The sequence below is a fragment of the Pelophylax lessonae genome (assembly GCF_965119305.1).
Source record: "Pelophylax lessonae genome assembly, chromosome: 9".
Lineage (NCBI taxonomy): Eukaryota > Metazoa > Chordata > Amphibia > Anura > Ranidae > Pelophylax > Pelophylax lessonae.
In genome coordinates, this window is record NC_138776.1 from 241,589,615 (window position 1) to 241,614,529 (window position 24,915).

Genomic DNA, 24,915 nt, shown 5'->3' on the forward strand with positions numbered 1-24,915 from the left:
AGATGCTTGGGCAGTGGTATTTAGACTTGTGTATAAGGAATATACCACCCCCAACCCAACTCCCTTTGCAATATGACCCCTCAAAGACTTGATCAGTTAACAATAACATTCCTTTGGTATATGGTAAAGCTATGCCTATGTTCTTATATGGCTCCTTGATCAGGATTTGGAGGCCTAGAAGGCATTAGTGAGCCACTTTATTAATAAGGAAATATGTAATATACAATTTCTCCAACAGGTGGGTAGGGTAGGGTTGCCACCTCATCCCTTTAAACCAGGACACACATTAATTACACAGGTTCTGTGGCTGATTAAAGTGGTAATTAAACTCACTTAGTGCCTGATGTGTCTTGTTTTAAAGGGATGAGGTGGCAACCCTAGGGTAGGGGCCTTTCTGTTACCCATTACTTCTGTACCTGACAGAAAGTGAGTGGAAAGTTTTGACTGGAGTTGGGTTTTAAAGTATACCTGTGTTAAGGCTATGAATGTTCAAGTATTTACAATTTCTAAACAAGCTAGAACAGCCCTCATTGAGCTCTGTAGATAAATGTACTGTGGAACAACTAATCCTTAAAATTGCCAGCAGAAGTACTGAAGGTGTTTTGTCAGCATTTCAGCTCACACCTTCTCAGCAGCTCTGTTATCCCCTTTCCGCCACTGAGCAATGCCTCTTCACTTTAGCTCACCTTGCTTACATTCCCAACAGTGGCTCAGCATTTAGGCTCAACATACGGTACTTCCCCCACCCAGCAGTGACTTGGTCTCTGAGCCCCACATGCTTCCCTTAGGCTTCATTCACACTTGCGCAACTTGTCATGCAACTTTGGACATCAAAGTTGCATGACAAGTCATTCCCCATGTTTTCCAATGATAACCATTCATATATGCGAGACTTAAAGTTGCAGCAACTTAAAGTAGTTCATGCACTACTTTGGTCTGACTTTCGTGCAACTTGAGCCATAGACTTCAATGTTAAACCTCAGAAGTTGCATGACCAGTGTAGAACAGATGCCCCCTACCTCTTACTCTGGCTGAAAGGCCATGCTCTACCCCAAACCCAAATCACTTCACATTTTCTAACCCAATAAAGGAGACCACACATCGAGTAGGGTAAAAATTTGCCATAGCAGCCTTTTATTAACAATTTCAACTTAAATTACATAAAGGAGAAAAAACATTCCTTAAAACAGAAACATATAAGTCGCTAAGCCTGTTGGTCTTTGAGGCACCCCCAAAATTTTCCAATCATACACTGCGGGACTTTTATCCTAGTAGGCCTCCAGCCGCAACACACCGGCTTGGAGACAACACACTATATGAAGCGCAACCATTTTCAAATTCCAGTTAAACTGACATTATCTAAAAATGCACAAGAGGTACACATACTACCGATGGGTCCCGAAAAAACACCACAGCACACCAAGGGTAAACCCTTACCCTTGAGTGCCCCTCCACACCCTCAAGGCTCACTGTAACCCATCTTGCAACCCAAGGGACCATAAATCCGTCCCCACGGCATTGAGGTGCACACCGTACCTCTAGGTATACACCTCCAAATCCAAGTGTCAGACAACCAACCCCCCATTGTGACAAACACATTTGCCCACCTCCTTATTCACTTTTATGCAGGCCTTATTGAGCTGCTCAACCGACCTGGCCAAAGTCGAAGTCATGCAGGCAACTATGTCAGACCACACAATGAGCAACTCAGGAAAGGCTGTGCTGAGCCGTAGTAAATCAAATTTATTGTCCCGGATCAATTCCCGCATGGATCTGACTCCCAAATCATTACCCCCTACATGAAGTTCCAGAATGTCCGGCTACCTATCTAGCCGTGAGAAGCGATGAAATTCCGGCACAGCCCTGCTCCATATCATACCCCTAACCACCGGACACAGTCCTCCTGTCTACAGAAATCGAGTTGTCTACCATTAGGACGAAGTCCGCTAGCCTAGCACCCCCAAAATGCATAGGAATGCCCCAATATCCAGACGAGGCATGGTTCAACACCTGAAAGAAAGGAACATGACACAGCGAAATAACACCAATGATTGCATAATCAAAACAGTATTGACACCGACACACACGCACATCCCCTTTACGCCAACAAAAGATGAGAACAAATATACAGTAAAAACCTCTTAGAATCCCACCTGCCAATTCTCTTTACAGCTTCCTCATCCAACCCCCATCGAGCAGCCCCTGTGGCTGCCCCAATGCAGAAGGAATGTGAGGCATAACATTTTGCATCCAAACCCAAAGCACCAAGACATTTTCGGAATACCAAAAGTTAATTGAAATTTAGACAAAGAAGACCCGTCCGCATGTATCAAAAATTACCCTCCTACTTGTGGGCGCACAGCAAGAAATTCCCTGTTCATGCCCACCAGGCACAAGAGTGACGTCGGCACAGCAAACAATCTAACTCATACACCCTAACCAGACTGATCTGTTTTTGACCTGCGGAGAAGCAAGCTAACCCCATCCTCCATGCAGGAAACATCCTGCGCCAACAAGCCCCCTGCTTTTGAAGGGCTGATCAGCTCCCCAATCCCGAAGGCTCCAAAAAAGGCAAGAGAGAACGCCGCCTTAAACAAGGAAACTTCATAACCCGAAGAGCACAGGGAACCCAACGTAGAGAAAATGTCTTGCAAGAGGGGAAATTACACAGGGCACCTAGCATCCCCACGCTTGTAGGACCGGCTATACCCCTATAGAGCCTGCCAAACCAAAAAATCCTTTGTAAAGTCGTAGCTACCCTGCAGCTTAAATAAGAAGGCCAAGCTTGCCAAATTGCGCGCTATGGCTGACACCAAAGCGCCCCTCTCAAAATGTCTAGAAAGAAAGTATAGGACCACCAACCAAACGTCTGGGTCCATAGGAACCACGTCAGCCTAACACAACACCTCCAGCCACTCCAGCCATACCTTGGAATAGACTGTCCATGTCAACTTACTCATTGACCTCCTGATCCAGCCAGTGATGACCCCAAGGCAATCCCCCACAGCCAGTCTGGACATGGGACCCTGCGTTGCTCCGCTGCCAGTGCCAACTCTCAGAACCTGCCCCACTGAAATCGAGACAAGGCATCACCCAAAGTATTTTCAATTCCTGGGATGTGCATAGCATAAAGAAAAACATTTAACTGAAGACAACGCAAAACGAAGTGCCGAAGAAGCAGAACCACAGGCTGGGAAGAAGCTGAGGTGCGGTTAATAACCTGGACCACCCTGAGATTGTCACAATGCAAATGTACCTTCAAGTCCAGGAATGACTCACCCCATATTTCAATGGCGATTACCACCGGAAAAAGCTCTAGGAGCACCAAATTCTGAAGAAGACCTGCCTCTTTCCATGAACGCGGCCACGGTGCTGCGCTCCAGCCTGATAAAAGACCCCGTCACCAGTAGAACCTGCTGCATCCGTGTAAAGCTCCAGGTCAAAACTGCTGACCGGCCCCGACATCCACAAGGACCTCCCATTATAGGATTCCAAAAAACTGTGCCACGGCCGCAGGTTCTCCCTATGTTCCTTATTAAGACGAACAAAATGAGTTGGCGATTTTGCCCCTGCAGTGGCCGCCGACAACCGTCAGCAGAAGACCTAACCCATGGGCATAATGCCACACGCAAAATTTAACTTACCAAACAATGACTGCAAGCTGTGAAGCTGAATCTTGCATGGTCCCAGGATCTCCCGAGTCTCCCTCTTAAGGGCCAAAAGTTTATTTTCGGGCAGGCGACACTCAGCAACATTCCACGTTAGCGGAGAAATGGAGGCCATGGAAAAAGGGATATGAGAAACCAACCTCCAATGGCCAAACAGCTTCCTTTCCACCCTCACTGGCATCATCCCTCTTATTCGCAAACTCTCTGGAACGTCCTTGTAACGGATCAACCAGCCCCCCGACCGGGTACCTCTGTTGACGGATGCTCCTAGTGCTTCCCAAGGGCTTCAAGCACTCCACCAGACACCATAACCTCGTCAGACCCCACGAACCGCCGCAGCTTGGTTAGGGTCTCCTACCCACCCTTGACCTACGACAAGGCTCCAGGTTCCCGTGGGTGAACCTCTCTTTCCCCGGAGAGTGAAGCAGAACAAGCTCTTACACAAGCTCTTACAAGAGCTTAGTGATTATCCAAGGGAGTATGGAGGACATTGCAATCCCTTGAAGCCGATTCCCCCAATAAGAGGCAGGACTCTAGATTGAGGGTGAACTATATATCTTTATTGAACAAGAAACATACTTTTATACAGTTTTCCCCACAAGGTTACCACCCAGATGGACCCTGTTGGGGACAGGACATGACATTCACAATCCAATAGGAACAGGGTTTTACACAATCCCTCCCCTCTGGCTGAATACATTATCTTATGCAGATGAAAGTGTATAAAGAAACAGAATTAAACCTAAACTAATTATCTGGCCATCTGGGCAGAACAATGTGAGGTCATTAGCATTAGACAATAGGAGGGCACAATCCACATTCCCTCCTAATACACAACAATAGGACAAGAATGCTAATGACAGTCTGTGTGTCTCTCTCGCATTGAAGCTGGAATACACAAACCATTGGAAAAACCTGCCTGACATTGAGGGATATGTAATACACACATTATTTAGGAATTATAGATTTCATGGCAATGGGAATAAATCTTCATATTTCTATATGAAGATATTGCTGACAAATATGACTGTCCCATCTGAAGCAATTCAAACCGTTAACTATCTGTTCTTCACTTCCAGTGACGGTGAATACCGTCACAGTATTTCCATACTGAAGCAGCGGGATAAAGGATGGGAACTTCCGCAACCAGAGTATTCATGCTTGAAGTGGCAGGCCCCCCTAATTTACAGGATCCCTCATTAAACTGCCAGCAGAAACCCAGACTCTTCGTGGCCAGCTGTCCAGGGATAGATGAACTGCCCCCCCCCCTGGAAAAAACTGATTAGGAGCCCTCACCAATGAAATAAGCCTCATCCAGAGGCTAATGTCCTTTTGGTCCCAACGAAAGGATGGCGGATGGCTTTCCACTGTCAGGACTGTTTGTCGTACCGCAGTCACGCCGAACCCCCAGATACCCTGTAGACCTTGCCAATGGCGTCAAGGTAGCAAGAGAGTCGAACAATGTTTGGGGTTCTTCTCTCCAATGCCGCTCGCCATAATGCAAACGCCTGCAGCCAATTAGAAAAGGTACGCAGTGTCAGCCTGTATCGCTGTTTCTCCTCACCTTCCTTCTTGTGCTCCTCCGACTTGAGCCTATCCAGATTAGACCCACACACCCTGTACTCCTCTGCTGCACATATTGCCCACTGTCATACCCTCTCCACTTCTCCCCAATATATACTGCCCGCTAAGACATATCTTTAGCACTGTTTGTTATTTTCCCAATCTTTTCCATTCTAGAATGGGCACACTTTTGTTAGTAATTTAATACAGTGCATCGAGAAGGTATTCACAGCGCTTCACTTTTTCCACATTTTGTTACGTTACAGCCTTATTCCAAAATAGATTCAATTAATTATTTTCTTCAAAATTCTACAAACAATACCCAATAATGACAATGTGAAAGATGTTTGTTTGAAATCTTTGCACATTTATTCAAAATAAAAAATGAAATAAATCCCATGTACATAAGTATTTATAGACTTTGCTCAATACTTTGTTAAAGCACCTTTTGGCACCAATTATAGCCTCAAGTATTTTTGTGTATGATGCTACAAGCTTGGCACACCTATTTTTGGGCAGTTTCTCCCATTCTTCTTTGCAGGACCTCTCAAGCTCCGTCAGATTGGATGGGGAGCATTGGTGCACAGCCATTTTCAGATCTCTCCAGAGATGTTTAATTGGGTTCAAGTCTGGGCTCTGGCTGGGCCACTTAAAGCGGAGTTCCAGGCACAAAAACGATATTTTTTTTTGTGCCCCTCCGCTAGGTAGACCTGACCTGAAAAGGAATTGGATAGTTATTTTTTTTTTTGTTCACTCACCTTTTAATTGAAGATCGAAGATACTCACCTCAGAGTACTTCCTCCCTCTGAGCCGCGGCTCACCCCGTCACTTCCTGTCTCGCTATGATTCCTGGTAGCTGAACGTCATAGCTCCCAGGAATCAATGCGACGGCACCGGCCCCGCTCGTCATTTCCGGGCGACGCCGGCACCGGAAGTGACGAGAGGGGCCGGTGCAGGCACATTCTGGGACAAGAAGACGTGGAAGAAGACACAGAAGAGGACCGCGCCAGCTTCAGCTGCCCACAAGAGAGATGGAAACGCTGTGGAAGAAATTTTATAAGTAAGTATTTCTTCTAAAAGGTAAGTGCGAACCGGGACAGATCAGAGGCTAGCCATTGTGGAATGTGCTAGCCCTGACTGTCCCGGGGGTATGCTTATTGAAAATTGACTTCTGTGCCCGGAACTCCGCTTTAAGGACATTTACAGAGTTGTCCCATAGCCACTACTTTGTTATCTTGACAGTGTGCTTAGGGTCGTTGTCCTGTTGGAAAATGAACCTTTGCCCCAGTCTGAGGTCCAGAGTGCACTGTAGCAGATTTTCATCAAGGACGTCTCTGTACATTGCTGCATTCATCTTTCCCTCAATCCTGACTTGTCTCCCAGTTCCTGCAGCTGAAAAATATCCCCACAGCATGATGCTGCCACCACCATGTTTCACTGTAGGGATGGTATTGGCCAGGTGATGAGTGGTGCCTGGTTTCCTCCAGACATGACGCTTGCCACTCAGGCCAAAGAGATTAATCTTTGTTTCATCAGACCAGAGAATTTTGTTTCTCATGGACTGAGAGTCCTTTAGGTGCCTTTTGGCAAACTTCAGGTGGGCTGTCCTGTGTCTTTTACTAAGGAGTGGCTTCTGTCTGGCCACTCTACCATAAAGGCTTGATTGGTGGAGTGCTGCAGAGAAGGTTGTTCTTCTGGAAAGTTCTCCTCTCTCCACAAAGAAACGCTGGAGCTTTGTCAGAGTGACCAGCGGGTTCTTGGTCACCTCCCTGACTAAGGCTCATCTCCCCTGATCGCTCATTTTGGCTGGGCGGCCCTCTTTAGGAGGAGTCCTTATGGTTCTTCCATTTACCGATGATGGCCGCCACTGTGCTCATTGGGGCCTTCAATGATGTAGAACTTTTTCTGTACCCTTCCCCAGATCTGTGCCTCGATACAATCCTGCCTTGGAGGTCTACAGACCCTTCTTTGGACTCCATGGGTTGGTTTGAGCTCTGACATGCACTGTTAACTGTTGATACTTATATAGACAGGTGTGTGCATTTCCAAACCAAGTCCAATAAACTGAATTGACCATAGGTGGACTCCAATCAAGCTGTAGAAACATCTCAAGGATGATCAATGGAAACAAGATGCACCTGAGCTCAATTTTGAGTGTTATGGCAAAGACTGTGAATACTTACTGTATGTACATGTTTTTTTTTTTTCATTGTTTATTTTTAATAAATTTGCAAAGATTTCAAGCAAACCCCTTTTACGTTGTCATTATGGGGTATTGTTTGTAGTATTTTGAGGAAAATAATGAATTTAATCCATTTTGGAATAAGGCTGTAACATACCAAAATGTGGAAGAAGTGAAGTGCTGTGAATACTTTCCGGATGCACTGTACATTTGCAAATCCTAATTTATACAACAAGGTTTTGTGCATACGTTAACATTTTCTATGTATCTAATTATTTTGCATTGGTCCTTTTAAAATCTTTTACAGTCTGGTGGATTTACCGTTATCGCTTTCATTCTTGTGATGAACCTGCTGATCTTCTGCGTGTCCGTCTCTATATCGGCTTTCGGGAGACGAGCTGTGAAAGAAGTACCAGCAAGTACCCCTGCGGTAAGAGAATAGAAAGAGCATTTGTGATACGTGAATGCCAAATGACAATCATTTTAAAGGGGTTTCTCTTTACTTTTTTTAACAATATAAAAAAAAAACTCTCCTGAAAAAACTTTACCATAAAATTATGTATTGAGCCTATTTAAGTAGGTGTGGGTTTATTGGTACCAAGAAGAAGGTAAGGAGTAAGCAGTTCAAAATAGTTGGTGGAGAGGAGAGAAGGAAAGTAGAGAAATATAAGATGGGGAGTAAGTACACAAGGTAAGGTGTAGATGTTTATCGATTTGGTATACAAATGGTCCTCAGTTCCATAGTGTGGAGATGAGTTCAGGAATCAGGATCTGCACTGTTTCGGTTCAGGGAGATTTCAAAGTTGGCATATCCTTATAGAGCAGTGTTTCTCAACCTTTTTTCAGTCAAGACACCCTTTGAAAATTATGGACAATCTCAAGGCACCCTTTAAAAATAATGGACAGTCTCGAGGCACCCTATTCTAAAATGTAAAAACCATTCTAATAGTTTTAGATAACGCAGCAACATCCACACAAGTAGGACACCCAACGTTAGAGGTCATTTAGTCGTCAAAAGAAAATACACTTTTGCAAACTGGTTCTGACTAGTATTCCAATGTTTCTTTTCTCCCTCAGCTATTGTGACCCCAATGCTGTTGGAGAGGGGCGGGGGGTCACACAAAGATACTATGCAGGTGACTGACATCTTCATCAACTGATGATGCCATTGGTCATTAGGATGCTGGCAGCTAGAAGGTTGTAATGGTGAACAGTGGTGGCTGATGCTCCATGGGCCGGGGGGTAAGGGGTCGGCAGACGGATCAGACCACACCATACTCCCCCCCGGACCACACACCCATCTTCCCCCTCAGTCTTCTGCGTCTCCTCCCTCCTCCTCCTTGGCGAATGGTATGGCTTCTCCTTTTGACCAATCGGGAAACGGGTCTCAAGACCCGCTTCCTGAGTGGCCAGGAGAAGGATCCGTGTGACAATAGCGAATATTCATTCACTATTGTAGTAAAAAGGTGAGAGTTTGTTGGCTCATTTTACTGAGCATATATCAGCCACATCCCTATAGACTTAGTATTAGAGAAAAAGTGGTTGGGAGCAGTCCAAGGCAAACCAATGTCGATGGACTGCAGCCCATCCAAAACATGGGATTTTCTGGGGCTGTAATATGTTCTGTTGTAATACATATATATTGTAAGGGGTTGGCTCGGTAGCGCGTGTGAGTGACCCCTTGGGCCGGTTCGCTACACAGAGAGACAGCCGAGGAGTGGTTGATAACAACGGTCTATGGTTTATTCTTTCAATTTGCTGGAAACAAGTGGAAGCATCCAAACAGCATAAATCAAACAAACATAAAATAAACCCTGGCCACTTGGGGCGTCTACCTTCACAACACAGGAACCTACCTATGGTGTCTGTCCCAACCTACTGCTGGGCAGACACTGCTGGTCATACAGCAGAAAACCAATAGTCTATTTGTTTTCTTTTCACACAGAAAAAAGTCAACACCACCTCACCTTCAGAAGTCTTTCTCAGCTCACTGCTCTCCTTAACGCACAAAGCCTCAGGATGCAGCCATCAGTAGTCATCCTCTGGATAATTTATAGAGGCCTTAATTTCCTCATTCTGAACAGCTGAAGCTTTCCAACGTCCTTAAACCTTTCTGGCTACCTCCGCAGCCGACACCTGATAGTAATTGGTGAATTGTCTAAACAAGGCAGAAATGTATCTCCCGTCTGTGACAACACCCACAGATTTATCTGACTTCCTGTCACAATATATATAAACACACCAATCATAAAATTAACAAGTTTATTGAAGTGCAAACAATAGATACATTAAAATTGATAGCAAAAAGGTACATATTGGATATTCGACAAAAAGGAATCCATAAGATGGATAACAGGTCCTACATGTTTCGCCGAGGTGTAATACCTCATATAGCGGCTTCTTCAGGGACCAAATTATGTAATCCATTAAAGATTCTAAATAGAGATACAAAGTTAGTAATGCTCAAGGGATTGCTAGGCATCACAATTTCATAATCTCCCCAAATGTGAGTTTATACAGGTACATAGATACATTTTACCATTTTATCAAAAGAGTAACATCTGCTGAAGGAGAGAGACATGGCGTCCCCTAGTGGCCCCAAAGGGGGTCCTACTGCTCACCCGGCGAGGCCAGACAGACAAAGCCAGCAAGGTTGGGGTACCCAGAGAAGGGTGGACACTGGACAGGACCCAGCACCACGGTTAGAGTATTGAGGTGCAGGACAGGTATGAGATGCCCAAAGCATCTACGTAACTGTAGGGTTGAAAGACAAGAGGGAGGGAGGACACAACATATATATGTGTCCTGGTCAACACCTTATGATATATATATTTAAACATTTATGTGTTTGTTCATCTGGGGTAGAATAAAATGGGTAGAATAAACCGTCACCCATGGTCAGATCCAATCCCCACATCTACTCTTACGGAGGGATGTGGGGGAGAGGGGGGGTGGGGGGTAGGAGGAGAAACCCATGGATACACCATGACAGCTAACGCCAAATACCCACATAATGACCATCGGTGCATTGAAAACAATCAAATAGATAGAAAACCGCACACCCCAAAAAACACCCAGATAGAAGGGGTAAGTATATACAGGTAGAGACTAAAGATAGAGAAGCCATCGCTGTTATGGTGATCTCACCTGTTGGAATAACATAAGCCTTTCATAAGACAGATACGGTAGCCTGTCTGCGAGGAAGCCAAGCATGGCTTTCCACTCCGTCGCGGGCTTATAAATAGGCCGGTCCCACCGGAAGTGGCGCGGACAGTAACGGCCTCTGTATGTCACTTCCGGTGCGGGCGCCATTTTGCGACCGACAACCAGCCTGAACTGCACAGAGGCGGTCTCAAGCTGGACACCCAGCCGCAATCAAGTCCGCAAAGCGGACACGGGGGACAGATGGAAGATAAAGTAGTTTGAAAATAATGAAGAATTTGATGAAACTACTCATTCTGCACCAAAACTAAAAAAAAGTTTGAGAAGTATATCAAATGATTCTTCAGAATTTCCAACGGAGCGATGTGCCAGAAAGAGACATCAGAATCGTCGCTGTCGTCACTTTCCTTACCTGATGATGAATTTTCCCACGAATCGCTATCACTCAGTTCTTCAAGTAACTCGGTTTCGCTGTCGCTGTTTTCCAGTTCATCTAAAAATGCTTTTTTTGCGCAAAAAGAATGCTTTTTGAACGCCATGGTCGTTCTCAATTTTCCAGGCACAAAGAATTGGAAAAGCACAGGCAGGGCACTGAAAAAGTCACCAGGTGAAATCCTGTGGTGAAATGGGATGATACAGTGTAATCCATTAGGATCACAGCTTTGTATCATGTCATTTGGTGTATTTACATTTTTTAATTTGCCGCCGGTTCCACCCCCCTGCGTCACAATGCTCGCAGGGAAGGGAACCGCAAGACAGGTGCTGGCATCGGCCGAGCACACAGCGGGAGGACAGTGGGAGGACGGCGGTGGAGGACAGCGGGGATCACAGGGGAAGGTGAGTTTGATTCTGGGGTAATCCCGAGTGTGGCTCGGGGTTACCACTTTTGGTACTCTATATTAACCACTTTACCCCCAGCCCTATTTCGGACACTTTTTGTTCACAAGTTAAAACCAGTATTTTTTCCTAGAAAACTACTTAGAACCCCCAAACATTATATATATTTTTTTAGCAAAGACTCTGGAGAATAAAATGTCGGTCATTGCAAAATTTTTTGTCACGCGGTATTTGCGCAGCGGTCTTTAAAACGCCATTTTTTTGGAAAAAATTTGAAAAATCACATTTCACTAATTTTAAAAAATACTAAACAGTAAAGTTAGCCCATTTTTTTTGTATATTGTGAAAGAACATGTCACGCCGAGTAAATAGATACCAAACATGTTACGGTTTAAAATTGCGCCCCCCCGTGGGATAGCGACAAACTACGGTCAATAGAGATCTCAATCTGCGACGCTTTAAATTTATTTAACGGTTACCAGTTTTGAGTTAGAGTGTAGCTCTTTTTTTTAAATTATTGCCCACGCTCTGGCGATCGCGGCGATACCTCACATGTGTGGTTTGAACAGCGATTTCATTTGCGGCTCGACTTGCGTATACGTTTTTTTTTGTGCGCGAGCTAACGGTGACGGGGGCGGCTAAATTTTTTTTTTTTTTTTTCCTATTTATTTTTTCTTTTTTTTAACTTTATTACAGGTTTTTTAAAAAAAAAAAATCTGATCACTTTTATTGCTGTCACAAGCAATGTAAACATCCCTTGTGACAGCAATATGTGTGACAGGTACACTTTATGGAGGGATCGAGGGTCTAAAAGACCCCAGACCCCTCCACTACACTTCCCTGTATGCAAAACGCCAAAATCTGCATTTTTGCATACAGCCGTTTTTTAAATCTGCCGCCTTTTGCGGCACAGTAACCCGGATGTGACGTCATGGACGCCGCCTCCGGGTTACGTCATCGGAGACCCGATCGATGCCGTTTCCGGCATTCATCGGGACTCCATCCAGCCGGCGGACGTGCCGGCTGGGTGCTCGGGGCTCCCGGTGGGACGGGAGCCCCGAGCAAAGCCGCGGAAGGCGGCGGGAGGGGGGGGACGTCCCCTCCCGCCCCCCAGGTAACGATCGAGCGGCTCCCGAGCCACATCGATTGTTACCGACGGAAAGCCGACCGCCGGCTTCAAACAACGGTACCGGGATGATGCCTCTAGCTAGAGGCATCATCCCGGTATAACCACTCAAAGTCAGCCGACGTAGATCTACGTGGCTGGTCGTTAAGTGGTTAAACCCGAGCCACAATCTGGAATACCGCTAGGGAGGTTATTATAATTTATGATTTTGTGTTTCAAACTTTATCATACCTGGGATGTCTACCAGACACTTGTTTGGACAGATTTAAGTGAGTTATTCCTAAGAATTACAGGCCTAAAATATAAAACAACAGATTTCCATGCAAAACAATGTACTGAAATTCTGACATAATCAGACTGCCAGGGAGTTTAAGAAATAGTCCAATCCCATGTGCAGAGAAAAAAGTTCCACAACCAGTGGCACAGAGTGAGCTGAAATATATTAACCACTTACCGACCAGCCACGTAGACCTACATCGGCTGACTTTAAGTGGTTGTAACAGGGTGATGCCAGCAGCTAGAGGCATCAACCCGATACCGTTTCTTAGAGCCGGCAGTCGGCTTTCCGGTGGTAATGACTGATGCGGTTCGGGAGCCGCTCAATTGTTACCCCAGCGAGCGGGAGGGGACGCCTCCCCTCCCGCTGCCTTCCGAGGCTCTGCTCCGGTCTCCTGTCCCACCGGGAGACCCAATCAACCAGCCGGCACAGCTGCCAGCTGGATGGAGTTCCGATCAAAGCCGGATGTGGCTTCGACCGGGTCTCCGATGACGTAACCCGGAGGCAGCGTCCACGATGTCACATCCGGGTTACTCGGCTGCTACAGGTGCCGGATTTAAAAAGTGAAAGTATTCAAAAATGCAGTTTTCTGAGTTTGGAATACATGGAAGTGTAGTGGAGGGGTCGGGGGTCTTTTAGACCCCGATCCCTCCATAAAGAGTACCTGTCTCTGCCTATTACTATCACAAGGGATGTTTACATTGCTTGTGACAGCAATAAAAGTGATCAGATTTTTTAAAAAAAAAAACCTGGGCTAAAATTAAAAAAGAAAATAAAATGTAAAAAAAAAAAAAAAAATTTTTAGCCGCCTCTGTCGCCGTGAGCTCGGGCACGAAAGAAAACGTATACGTAAGTCACGCCCGCAAATGAAATCGCTGTTCAAACCACACATGTGAGGTATCGCCACGATCGCCAGAGCGAGAGCAATAATTAAAAAAAAAAAAAGAGCTACTCTCTAACTCCAAACTAATAACCGTTAAAAAAATTTTAAGCGTCGCCCATGGAGATTTTTATTGATCATAGTTTGTAGCCATTCCACTGGTGTGCGCAATTTCTAAACCGTAACATGTTGGGTATCTATTTACTAAGCATGACATCATCATTCACAATATACAAAAAATGGGCTAACTTTACTGTTTAGTTTTTTTTAAATGCAGTGAAATGTAATTTTTTGTAATTTTTCAAAAAAAAAAATTGCGTTTGAAAGACCGCTGCGCAAATACCGCGAGACAAAAATATTGCAATGACCACTATTTTATTCTCCAAAATATATATAATGTTTGGGGGTTCTAAGTAGTTTTCTAGCAAAAAATACTGATTTTAACTTGTGAACAGAATGTATCAAAAATGGGCTCGGTCCTTAAGTAGTTAAACTCCCCCAGGTGCTCCTATATCCACCTGAGTGGATAAGATAAGATAGTGGCAGCTTACCAAAAGGCTTCAGACAGGCAGCAGTGTGTAATCAAATCCCTCAGATTCAAGACAGAGATCCACTTCTTAACGTAATCCAACTGGGATATGTGAAAGGGCAAATTATATTCTCCAAGAATGGTAAAAGCATATGCAGAGAAAAAGGAGGCTAATAGTGCATTACCTTAAAAACAATCCAATTTATTGCTAAAAAGTTGCACTTACATCCGACACATGAAATTGAAGCATTCACGATGTAGCAAACACGGCCGCCTACATTTTGGACCATGTGAGAGTGAATAGCGTGGCTACTCCGTCCGACGCGTTTCCCCTTCTTACAGGTGTCAACTGGGAATGGAGTGTAGTGTGTGCTGTCACTAGCTAGGTTCTTATACAGAGAAGGAGGAGAACTTCCAGCAGAGTGCAAAGAGACCCCGGGAGGCTAGAAAAAAACTATTTCCGCCAAGTGATTCAAATCTTTTAAATGAGGTTCACCCAATATGATGTCTTTTCTTTGCCTGGACCTGGCAAGTTATAACCACAAAGACAACTGGGTTATCTTAATGTAAAATATATCCTAAAATTTTTGAAAAAAGGGCAAATTTTGCAAAAAAAAAAGAATTATTCCTAACAGAAAAAAAAGTAATATATTAAAATCAAATTCCTAAAAAGTTTCCAAAAAATTAACCCATTAAAAGCCAAAACCAAAGGGTAAATAAGGAATAAATATACATATAGACTACCCATTTATATGGGAAAAGGTTCTATAGATCTAAAAATATGAACCTATAAAGCTGCAAAAACGAGAAAGTGTAATATAATTTATTATGTATTATTGGGAAAACTTTTATATATATAAAAACTCAACATAAAAAATTTACCATACAATTTTTTTAATATATATACAGTAAATCAACTTTCGAAATTCCCAAAAGGATAAAAAATGGTTCTTTGCATTCTATTGAATACGTTCTGTACAATTAAAATAATTAAATATCCCATAGTCACTAAGAAAACAATTGGTAACACACTACGTCGTAAAGGACTGAAATCCTGCAGCGCCCGCAAGGTCCCCCTATTCAAGAAAGCACATGTACAGGCCCGTTTGAAGATTGCTAATTAACATCTGAATGATTCAGGTGAAAGTGTTGTGGTCAGATGAGACCAAAGTCAAGCCCTTTGGCCTAAACTCTACTCACTGTGTTTGGAGGAGGAGGAATGCTGCCTATGAACCCAAGAACACCATCCTCACCGTCAAACATGGAGGTGGAAACATTATGCTTTGGGTCATTTTTCTGCTAAGGGGACAGGACAACTTCACCACATCAAATGGACGATGGACAGAAACGGGGCCATATACTGTCAAATCTTGGGTGAGAGCCTCCTTCCCTCAGCCAGGGTATTTGAAATGGGTCATGGATGGGTATTGCAGCACGACAATGACCCAAAACACACGGTCAAGGCAACAAAGGAGTGGCTTAAGAAGAAGCACATAAAGGTTCTGGAGTGGTCTAGCCAGTCTCCAGACCTAATCCCATAGACAATATGTGGAGGGAGCTGAAGGTTCGGGTGATGAAACATCTCCCTCAAAACCTTTATGACTTGGAGAGGCTCTGCAAAGAGGAGTTGGGCAAATCCCTCTTGAGGTGTGTGCAAACCTAGTGGCCAACTACAAGAAACGTCTGACCGCTGTGATTGTTGAAAAGGGTTTTGCCACCAAGTCATGTTTTGCGAAGGGGTCAAATACCATTCACTCATTAAAATGCAAATCAATTAATACCTTTTTTGAAATGCGTTTTTCTGGATATTTTTGTTATTATTCTGTCTCCCACTGTTAAAGTAAACCTACCATTAAAATTTTAGATTGATCGATTTTCAATTCAATCAATCAATCAATTCAATCAATTCAGAGGGCAAACGTACAAAATCAGGAGATCAAGTACCTTTTTCCTCACTGTATCTTCTAGGGAGACCACTGAGATCATACTATCAATTTGTCAGGTTATGCAGAAGGTTCACAACATAAAAAGTTCTCTATGGCCTCCTATATATATACTTAATTTTAATTGGATGACTGAGGAACTACAAAAAAATGCTAATCTGTTATATATCTTTTTTTTTTTTCAGATGTTTGTGATTCAGAATGATTTTGTGGCCTCAATGCCTCCCTCATCTTTGACAACAAGCACCACCATGAATCCCACCGATCAACCTGAGAAACCTCCCCCTTATGAGGAAGAAAAGAAAGAAAAGCCAGAAATATAGGCCAACTGATGGCATAAAGAAAAACAATACAGCCTGTCTGTTCTTAAAGAATGCTTGTGTCTGGTTACTAACAATGCCACATTACATTAATAGGAACTAGAAATGGCACTAAATCAAATTAAATATTGAAATGTCCAAATAATATATATACAAACACACAGTATATAATGGGTAAAGTCTGCTGACTCCTTAAAAATGCTTAGAGCAAGTTTGTGATGGCCATTACTATGCTGCTTCCCTCAGATACTAGAGAACATAAGGATATAAGCCACCATACAGTACCTTTGTCCCAGATGCTCTGGAACACAGGTATGTACTCACCTGAAAAACTCCAGAGTATGTGGGAGTAAGCCTTCATCTTAGTTTCAGTATTTGGCTAAGTGATCTCTTGCCATGCTAAAGCACTGTGATTGGAAGGTGGGAAGGTATGTCTAAGCCAAAGTCCAGAAGGTATTTGCAAAGTAAATTCATGGCATCTAACAGTCATCTTTGGAGACACACTTTCTCAATATCAGTACCAACTTAAACCTTATCCAACTATCTGAGTGGGAAGAGCTTAACTTAATAGTGCTACAGATTTGAGTTAATAGAATATGTATCAGATTAACAGTAAAAATACCTATATGCCAATTGATAATAAAGTTTCAATTTGACCAAACTTTTTTCTTCTGTATTAGACGAGGAAAAGAGGACTTCGACCATATTTTTGTGACCCCATTGGATATATTTTGCCTCATTTCCTGTCCCTATGAATACAGAGCAAGAGTGAGGTGAACTTCTGTGACTGAGATAGGAGGATAGACAATAATAACTTCAGTAAGAAGCATGAGTTGGTGGTTCTGAAGTAGAATTTTAACATTGTAGTGTAGAGATATTCTTTGCTGCCTAAAGCCTCATACACACGCAATGAATTTCCGCCGACCGGTCGTCCGTCTTCTGTCCAGAGTGGTGTTTGTTGGTTGGAATGTGCTCTAGACTGCACACGAATTTTCTCGCACGACAGAATTCTACTTCAGAAGTGATGTCATGTGTTGGGTTGCTTTATATGTGTTCTTTCATCTCTGAGCATGCCTAGTCTTGCTCATAAGATTTTTCCCCATCGAAATCTGTACTAATGAGACGAAAATCGGACATGTTTTGACGGTCGACAAAAATTTTATAGCCTGCACACCAGGATTTTTTTTGGCCGAAAAGTCGGAGTCGGTTGTCGGAAGCATCATACTAACAAGCCGAAAATCGGCAGATCAGTTGTCGGACGAAAATACCCGGCCGAATTTCCACTCGTGTGTACGGGCCATTAATGCACTCAACACATTTCAGTGGTTTTTGAGGCATCCCCTTTTTCAGGGCTCCAGGAGTCAGGCTAGGTGAGATCCAGTCAGCGACTGGATCTATTACTAAGGGTCTTGGAACTTTTAGAAGATGCCTTCTGTGCTCTGACCCATGGTTGATATCAAAAGCCAGCTGTAGAAGCACACACTAACAGGTCGTGTTTTGGGACTTACCTTAGATAAAAAAGCTTTTATGAATATTGAGCCATTGGCATTGATTAAAAGCACCTGTACAAGATTAGGGAAATCTTAAAACCATGACCTGTTGGATATTCACTTCAATATATTGGAATTAGTAATGCTCAAATGAAACTGCACACATAGCCTTTCGGTTTTACCTACTGCTGGACGATGCCAGTCCTCCTGCAGAGCTTGTCTCATGCTTTACAAATCTTCATGTGTTGGAACAGGGCTGTACACTGTTAATGTTGGAACGAGGCTGTACACAGTTAATGTTGGAATGGGGCTGTACACTTTTAATGTTAGCTGCAGTAACAAAGATCAAGAAACTGGCTTCATCTCAATCACCTCCAATAAGACAAACACTGTTGACGCGTTTCACCCAGATAGGGCTCACTTAGAAAATGGATGCTGCTTGTTTACTGTACTGTACTGCCCAATCTCAAGCCAATCTCAAGCCACACAAAACACTAGAGAGTGCAGACTGGGAATAGAAAATTGTGCCGTTAAGTGTCTATCATTTTCAATGACCCATGCAGAACAACACAAATGTGTTTATATGATAAAAATAATTTTATAATTATCTCGGTCAAAACCATCAATAAGATTGGTATTAAAAAATAGAATAGGATGAAAAAAGTAAAATGAAAAAAGTGTCAAAAAGGAGCACCCAAAAAATCCAACTTAAAGGATTAAAAAAAAGTGAAAAATACAAAAATGTTTCGGACTGACATTATCCTGCACTGGACAATGAAAATACCTGAAAAACACAGAAGATGCCGGTGCTGCCAAGGGATGGGGACTGTGCTGCCAAGGCATGGGGACTGTTAGAGGAGAGGTGAGTATAGCTCCCTTTAGTTTCGCTTTAGCAACTCATCCACTCAATGAGTTGGTGGCATTTAACTTGAACAGATTCCAAACAGTTCGGGCAGATAGAGAAAGTGATGAGAAACAGAGGCCTGGTATCTGACAAGGAGAAGTGCCCACAGTCCCAGAAGAGATGTTAACAGTCCCATTTACAAAGATACAAAGTCCTCTCGGGGGATACAATATTGATACATGGTGCTCTGTCTTTAGGCCTCCAGGCAGAAGAATATAGAAGCCAAGGGCTTCTCGTCCTGTTTAGGGGCAGGACTGGCACTTTGTCTAGGTGGCTCTAGATACTTAGGTTCATTCTCTAACTATGGGACATCTAGTGGCCAGCCAAGGCACTGCAAAAGGCTACTGGGCGGATGGAATGGGAGTTACATACGGTACAGTCCCTGCACTACCCAACATCACCAGCCTAGAAGGCTGCTGCTGAGGTGCGCATCTTTGATAGAGAAAATATCTCATCCTGCATGACCTTCAGAACATAAGGGAGGGGATGAGAGAGACAAAAAGTACACTTGCCAAACTCAGGAAATACATCTTTCCTTATTCCCTCCCAATTGCCAGCAACAGAGAACAAATTCATTTTGGCACCAAAAAGCTGACAATCTGGAAAACTGTCTGCGATGGAATAATATTTGTATAATGGAATCCTAGAGAAATATGAAAAACAAAATCCTGACTAGTAATGGACGAACATCGGACGGGGCGGTTCGCGAACGCGATCTGCAAACTTTCTCAAATGTTCGCAAACCGCAAGTTCGCGGTGGACCCCATTCACTTTAATGGCAGGCGAACATTAAAAAAAGCTCCAGGTCATATTTGCAGCCACAAAATACTTACTAGCTGTGCACACATAGTCCCACAACATGGACACTGACATACCAGAAGTATTGCTATTGGAAAAGTTGCCATAAAAAATGTTTTGTTTCTTTTTCAGCCAAAAAATGTAATTCTTTTTTTTCTAAATCAGCCAAAACTGACAGCAGCCAGTAAATACATGTCAAATACATATAGGGTCTATTCACACATCTGTAAAATGGGTCCGCATCCGTTCCACAATTTAGCGGAACATTTACAGACCCATTGATTTTTAATGCCAGTGTGAAAAATTAGGCATTCACAGGATAAAGAAGTGTCGGCCAGTAAAGGCCCCAAAAATTAGCCAACAGGCGTTCACCTGACAGCAAAGAACTTTGTATTCTGTGGCTGGAGGTACATTAGGCATTCACAGGATACAGAAGTAAGTGTCGACCAGTACAGGCCCCAAAAATTAGCCAACAGGCGTTCACCTGACAGCAAAGAACTTGGTATTCTGTGGCTGGAGGTACATTAGGCAAACTTCCTCTTCCTCTCATGTGGGCACCCACGTGACGTCCATAGACACGTCACCATCGACGTCACCTTCCCCACCACTAACATTTGAGATCTCGGAGTAGGCAGCAACAGCCGGGACCAACCTCCTTGGACTGATCTGGGTACTGTCGTCAGACTGCTGAGTGGCGGCTGTTGATGCCTCTTTTTCCTGATCCGATGCCAACAATGGCTGCGCATCGCAAATGTCTTGTGATGGATCGGAAAATAATTCCTGTGACTCAAGTGGAGGGTATATGGTGATGGTGGTGTTGGGGGTGGTGTCTTTGCGGGTGCACACAGCAGAGAGTGAAGAGGGTGCAGATAGAGAGGATGAGTAGGGTGCAGAAGAGGAAGGCTGAGTGAGCCACTCAACCAAGTCTGGTGCATCCTTTGACGTAATCGAACGCACCTTCTGCAACTTCCCGCTTTGGCTCCGGCCTGGTGCTCCTGCCCTACCCCTACCACCCCTGCGGAAGGGCCTGCCTCTTCCTCTGCCTGTCATTTTTTAGATGGCCCTGTGACAAAAGTCTCTAGAGAAGTGCAGTATATGTGGAAGAAGGATATAACACCCCGCTTCAATCTGTTGTTATGGGGGGCCACTGTTTTATTACACCAGTTATGAAAAATATTTTCTAGTAACTTTTGTCACTGTGTGTAGCAGAGTTAACGCAGCGAAAGAGGCAAAATTTCTGCAGTACCCAACAACACTATTATGAAAGTATAACACCCCACTTCAATCTGTCGTTTTGGGGGGCCACTGGTTTATCACACCAGTTATGAAAAATATTTTCTAGTAACATTTGTCACTGTGTGTAGCAGAGTTAACGCAGCGAAAGAGGCAAAATTTCTGCAGAACCCAAATACACTATAATATGCTTTCTATATTAGAAAGTATATTATAAGTGTATTAAACCCCTATATACTGCACACTAAACAATAGTACACCTATACCAGTCCTTTAAAGGACTTTTGTGGACCTATTACCGAGCGATCTGTGTCACTGACAGTCTGTCCCTGCTCCCCACAGCAACCTCTCCCTACACTGACAAAAGACAGAATATAGACAGTACACCTATACCAGCCTTAAAAGGACTTTTGTGTACCTATTACCGAGTGATCTGTGTCACTGACAGTCTGTCCCTGCTCCATACAGCAAACCTCTCCCTACACTGACAAAAGGCAGAATGTATAATGACAGCCAGATCAGGTCTATTCATAAGGTAGGGAGTATGTCCATGTGCTGAAATGTCTCAATTGGCTGTCCTGTACCACCTGATGTATGTGTCATGGGTCAAAGTTCTTCACAATGTAAAAGAATATAGCCGCCGCGAACATCGCCATATGGCCATCGCAAGGCCATCTCTAATCCTGACGCCTTTATTGAAAAATGGCTACAAAATACATTTCCTGATTCTCACTTCTCTCTGGTGTAGCACTACCTCCGTAGGGATTGCAGTTGACTGGGTTCCCCACTCCTACAAAGCCAGGCAAATTTAACTTTCATCCAGAGACAATGAACAGTCTTTGATCTTGGGTTTTTTTTGTTGGGGGGGGGGGTAATAACTTGGATGGGGAATAGAAATTATGAGATGCCCAACTTGATAGCAACAAAATCAGGGACATCTTTCTCACTATGTACAACTCCCCTTTCTTCCCCATTCTGATGCTCGGTTTGAACTTCAGCAAGTTGTCTTCACCATGTCTAGATACCTAAATGCAACCTAGATACCTAAATGCATTGAGTTGATGTCATGTGATTTGGTGATTAGTAATTTGTGTTACCAAGCAATTGAACAGGTATACCCAATAAAGTAGCTGGTGAGTGTAATTCACCTATGCTTAACAAAGAAGTAAACTTCAAAGAGAAATACAGGTGCATCCAATAAAATTTGAATAAAAGAAAAAGTTAATTCATTTCAATAATTCAAAAAGTGAAACTCACACCGGATTGATGCAGCAATTCATGAAAAAGGGGCCCCAACCAAGTATTAAATGCATACTATACTGTACATGGACATAGTTTTCAGTAAGCCAACATTTCTATATTAAAAATCCTTTTTTTATTGGTCTTATGTAATATTAACATTTTCTGAGATGCTGAATTTTGGGTTTTCACTATCTGTATTCCATAATCATCAAATTAAAAGAAAGAAATAATTAAAAGAAAGAAATAATTGAAATATATCACTCTGTGTGTAACACATCTGTATAAAATATATGAGTTTCACTTTTTGAATTGAAATAATGAAATAAATTAACTTTTTGATGATATTCTAATTTTATGAGATGCAACCTGTATATAAAAATCCAAATGTGAAATCTTGAAAATAATGAAAGTCCACATGTAAGAATTCCAAACCACCAAGCCGTAATGACCTCCAAATGATAAGAGATCAACAGCGCAGAAAAAATCCAAATGTGGGGGGGGGGGAGGATACCACCGACTCCACCGCCTCCACGGGCCTCCACTGACTCCACCTCCTCCATGGGCCTTCATCCAAAGCCAGAACCTCAAAGTAATAATGGGTAGAAAAAAACAAAAGACCATAGAGTAGTACACTAAAACCACATGATTTATTAAAAGTAGAATAACAGAGACAAAACATACCACATCAGGGATCAACATAGGGTGTACAGCATCATATGTCAATGGCCTCACCTTACGCGCATTTTGCCTGGTGCAACGGAAGTCTTCAGTGGATAAAAATGCTCATGTTCATGTGCTGCCTCCCTGAACTTCCGGTCTTTTCAGAAGAACTAACAGTGGACCATGTTGTCTTCATTTAGTCTGTTAGCTTGGAGAAAAGATAAATAGGGTTCCTTGCCATTCCAGGCTAGGGGGCTGTATATTTCTATTGATGTTGGAAGACACAACTATGAATGCAAGAGTGGCTCAATAGGAAACTACAATGGAAAGGATCCACCCTGAAATGGAAAACCTGGAGCAATGGTCATGGAATTAGCTTGACCAATCAGCTGCTGAAAGTGCTTAAAAAACAGAGGGACTAATATCTCTTTCACTTGGATCAGTGAATGCAGGTGCAGGCTCAGATCCGTAATGGAGTGTTGACCTTCTTTATGGGTCTAGAAGAAGTATCGGTGAATTACAAGTGTGGTGACACAGTGGAAGATGGGATCTGTAGTCTGGAAGAAGTATCAGTGAATTACAAGTGTGGTGACACAGTGGAAGATGGGACCTGTAGTCTTTCCATTAACAGATCTTTAAAGGCGCTGTTGATGGCTCCACTGCTTCATCCAGTTACAAACTCAAAATTAAACAGAAGCCTGCAGGAAAAAGACTCTGCGATTCAGGTAAATATGGGGTGGGGGCTGGATAATTGCACCATATTACATGTTGCACCTGAAAGGGTAATTCCACTTTAAATTTTTTTTTTTATCAATATGGCATTCTAATTCTCCTCTGTGGATAAACTACCTGTAGTATCTAGTTCTTCTAGTTCTTCAGGTGAAGCACTGTCCCCATGTGCCCATCTCTGTGAGGAGCACTGTTTTTCCTTAGATACTGTACTCCACGCTCTGCGGCTTGTGCACGGTATGCCTGTGCAGCCCAACACCAGTTTATTTCCGCCCACATTACTATGACACGTTGTGTAGGAACGGCCTCTGGGAGCATCAGTCTTCTGCCTCTATGCCAGGACTGTTATACAAGCTGTACACTCATACAAGCTGTACACTCACTACTTTACATTGTAGCAAAGTCTTATTTCTTCAGTGTTGTCACATGAAAAGATATAATAAAATATTTACAAAAATGTGAGGGGTGTACATATATATACAGTGCCTTGCGAAAGTATTCGGCCCCCTTGAACTTTTCGACCTTTTGCCACATTTCAGGCTTCAAACATAAAGATATAAAACTGTAATTTCTCTTACGTCCTCCGACAGTCGCCGCTTACTCATACAGTCTTCACCAATGGGTATTGACTTCCTCTCCACAGGAGTAGCTAGCTACTCCTGTGGAGAGGAAGTCAATACCCATTGGTGCAGACTGTATGAGTGGGCGGCGACTGTCGGAGGACTCAGAGAAAGGAATTTTACGGTAAGATGTTACAAAAATTCAGTTTTTTTGTGAAGAATCAACAACAAGTGGGACACAATCATGAAGTGGAACGAAATTTATTGGATATTTCAAACATTTTTAACAAATAAAAAACTGAAAAATTGGGCGTGCAAAATTATTCAGCCCCTTTACTTTCAGTGCAGCAAACTCTCTCCAGAAGTTCAGTGAGGATCTCTGAATGATCCAATGTTGACCTAAATGACTAATGATGATAAATAGAATCCACCTGTGTGTATTCAAGTCTCCGTATAAATGCACCTGCACTGTGATAGTCTCAGAGGTCCGTTTAAAGCGCAGAGAGCATCATGAAGAACAAGGAACACACCAGGCAGGTCCGAGATACTGTTGTGGAGAAGTTTAAAGCCAGATTTGGATACAAAAAGATTTCCCAAGCTTTAAACATCCCAAGGAGCACCGTGCAAGCGATAATATTGAAATGGAAGGAGTATCAGACCACTGCAAATCTACGAAGACCTGGCCGTCCCTCTAAACTTTCAGCTCATACAAGGAGAAGACTGATCAGAGATGCAGCCAAGAGGCCCATGATCACTCTGGATGAACTGCAGAGATCTACAGCTGAGGTGGGAGACTCTGTCCATAGGACAAC

At 43.3% G+C, this 24,915-nt stretch overlaps 1 protein-coding gene across 1 annotated transcript in view; it reads left to right on the plus strand.

Moving 5' to 3' along the window:
* LOC309564339 (uncharacterized protein) overlaps window positions 1-16,490 on the plus strand; it is a gene marked incomplete at both ends in the record, with an annotated part of 41,028 nt that extends 24,538 nt beyond the window's left edge. The window contains 2 exons of the mRNA XM_082268965.1: window positions 7,721-7,843; window positions 16,353-16,490. Of these exons, the coding sequence (XP_082125091.1) occupies window positions 7,721-7,843; window positions 16,353-16,490 (261 nt within the window). The remainder of the gene's footprint in view (window positions 1-7,720; window positions 7,844-16,352) is intronic.
* Window positions 16,491-24,915: the final 8,425 nt, after the last annotated feature.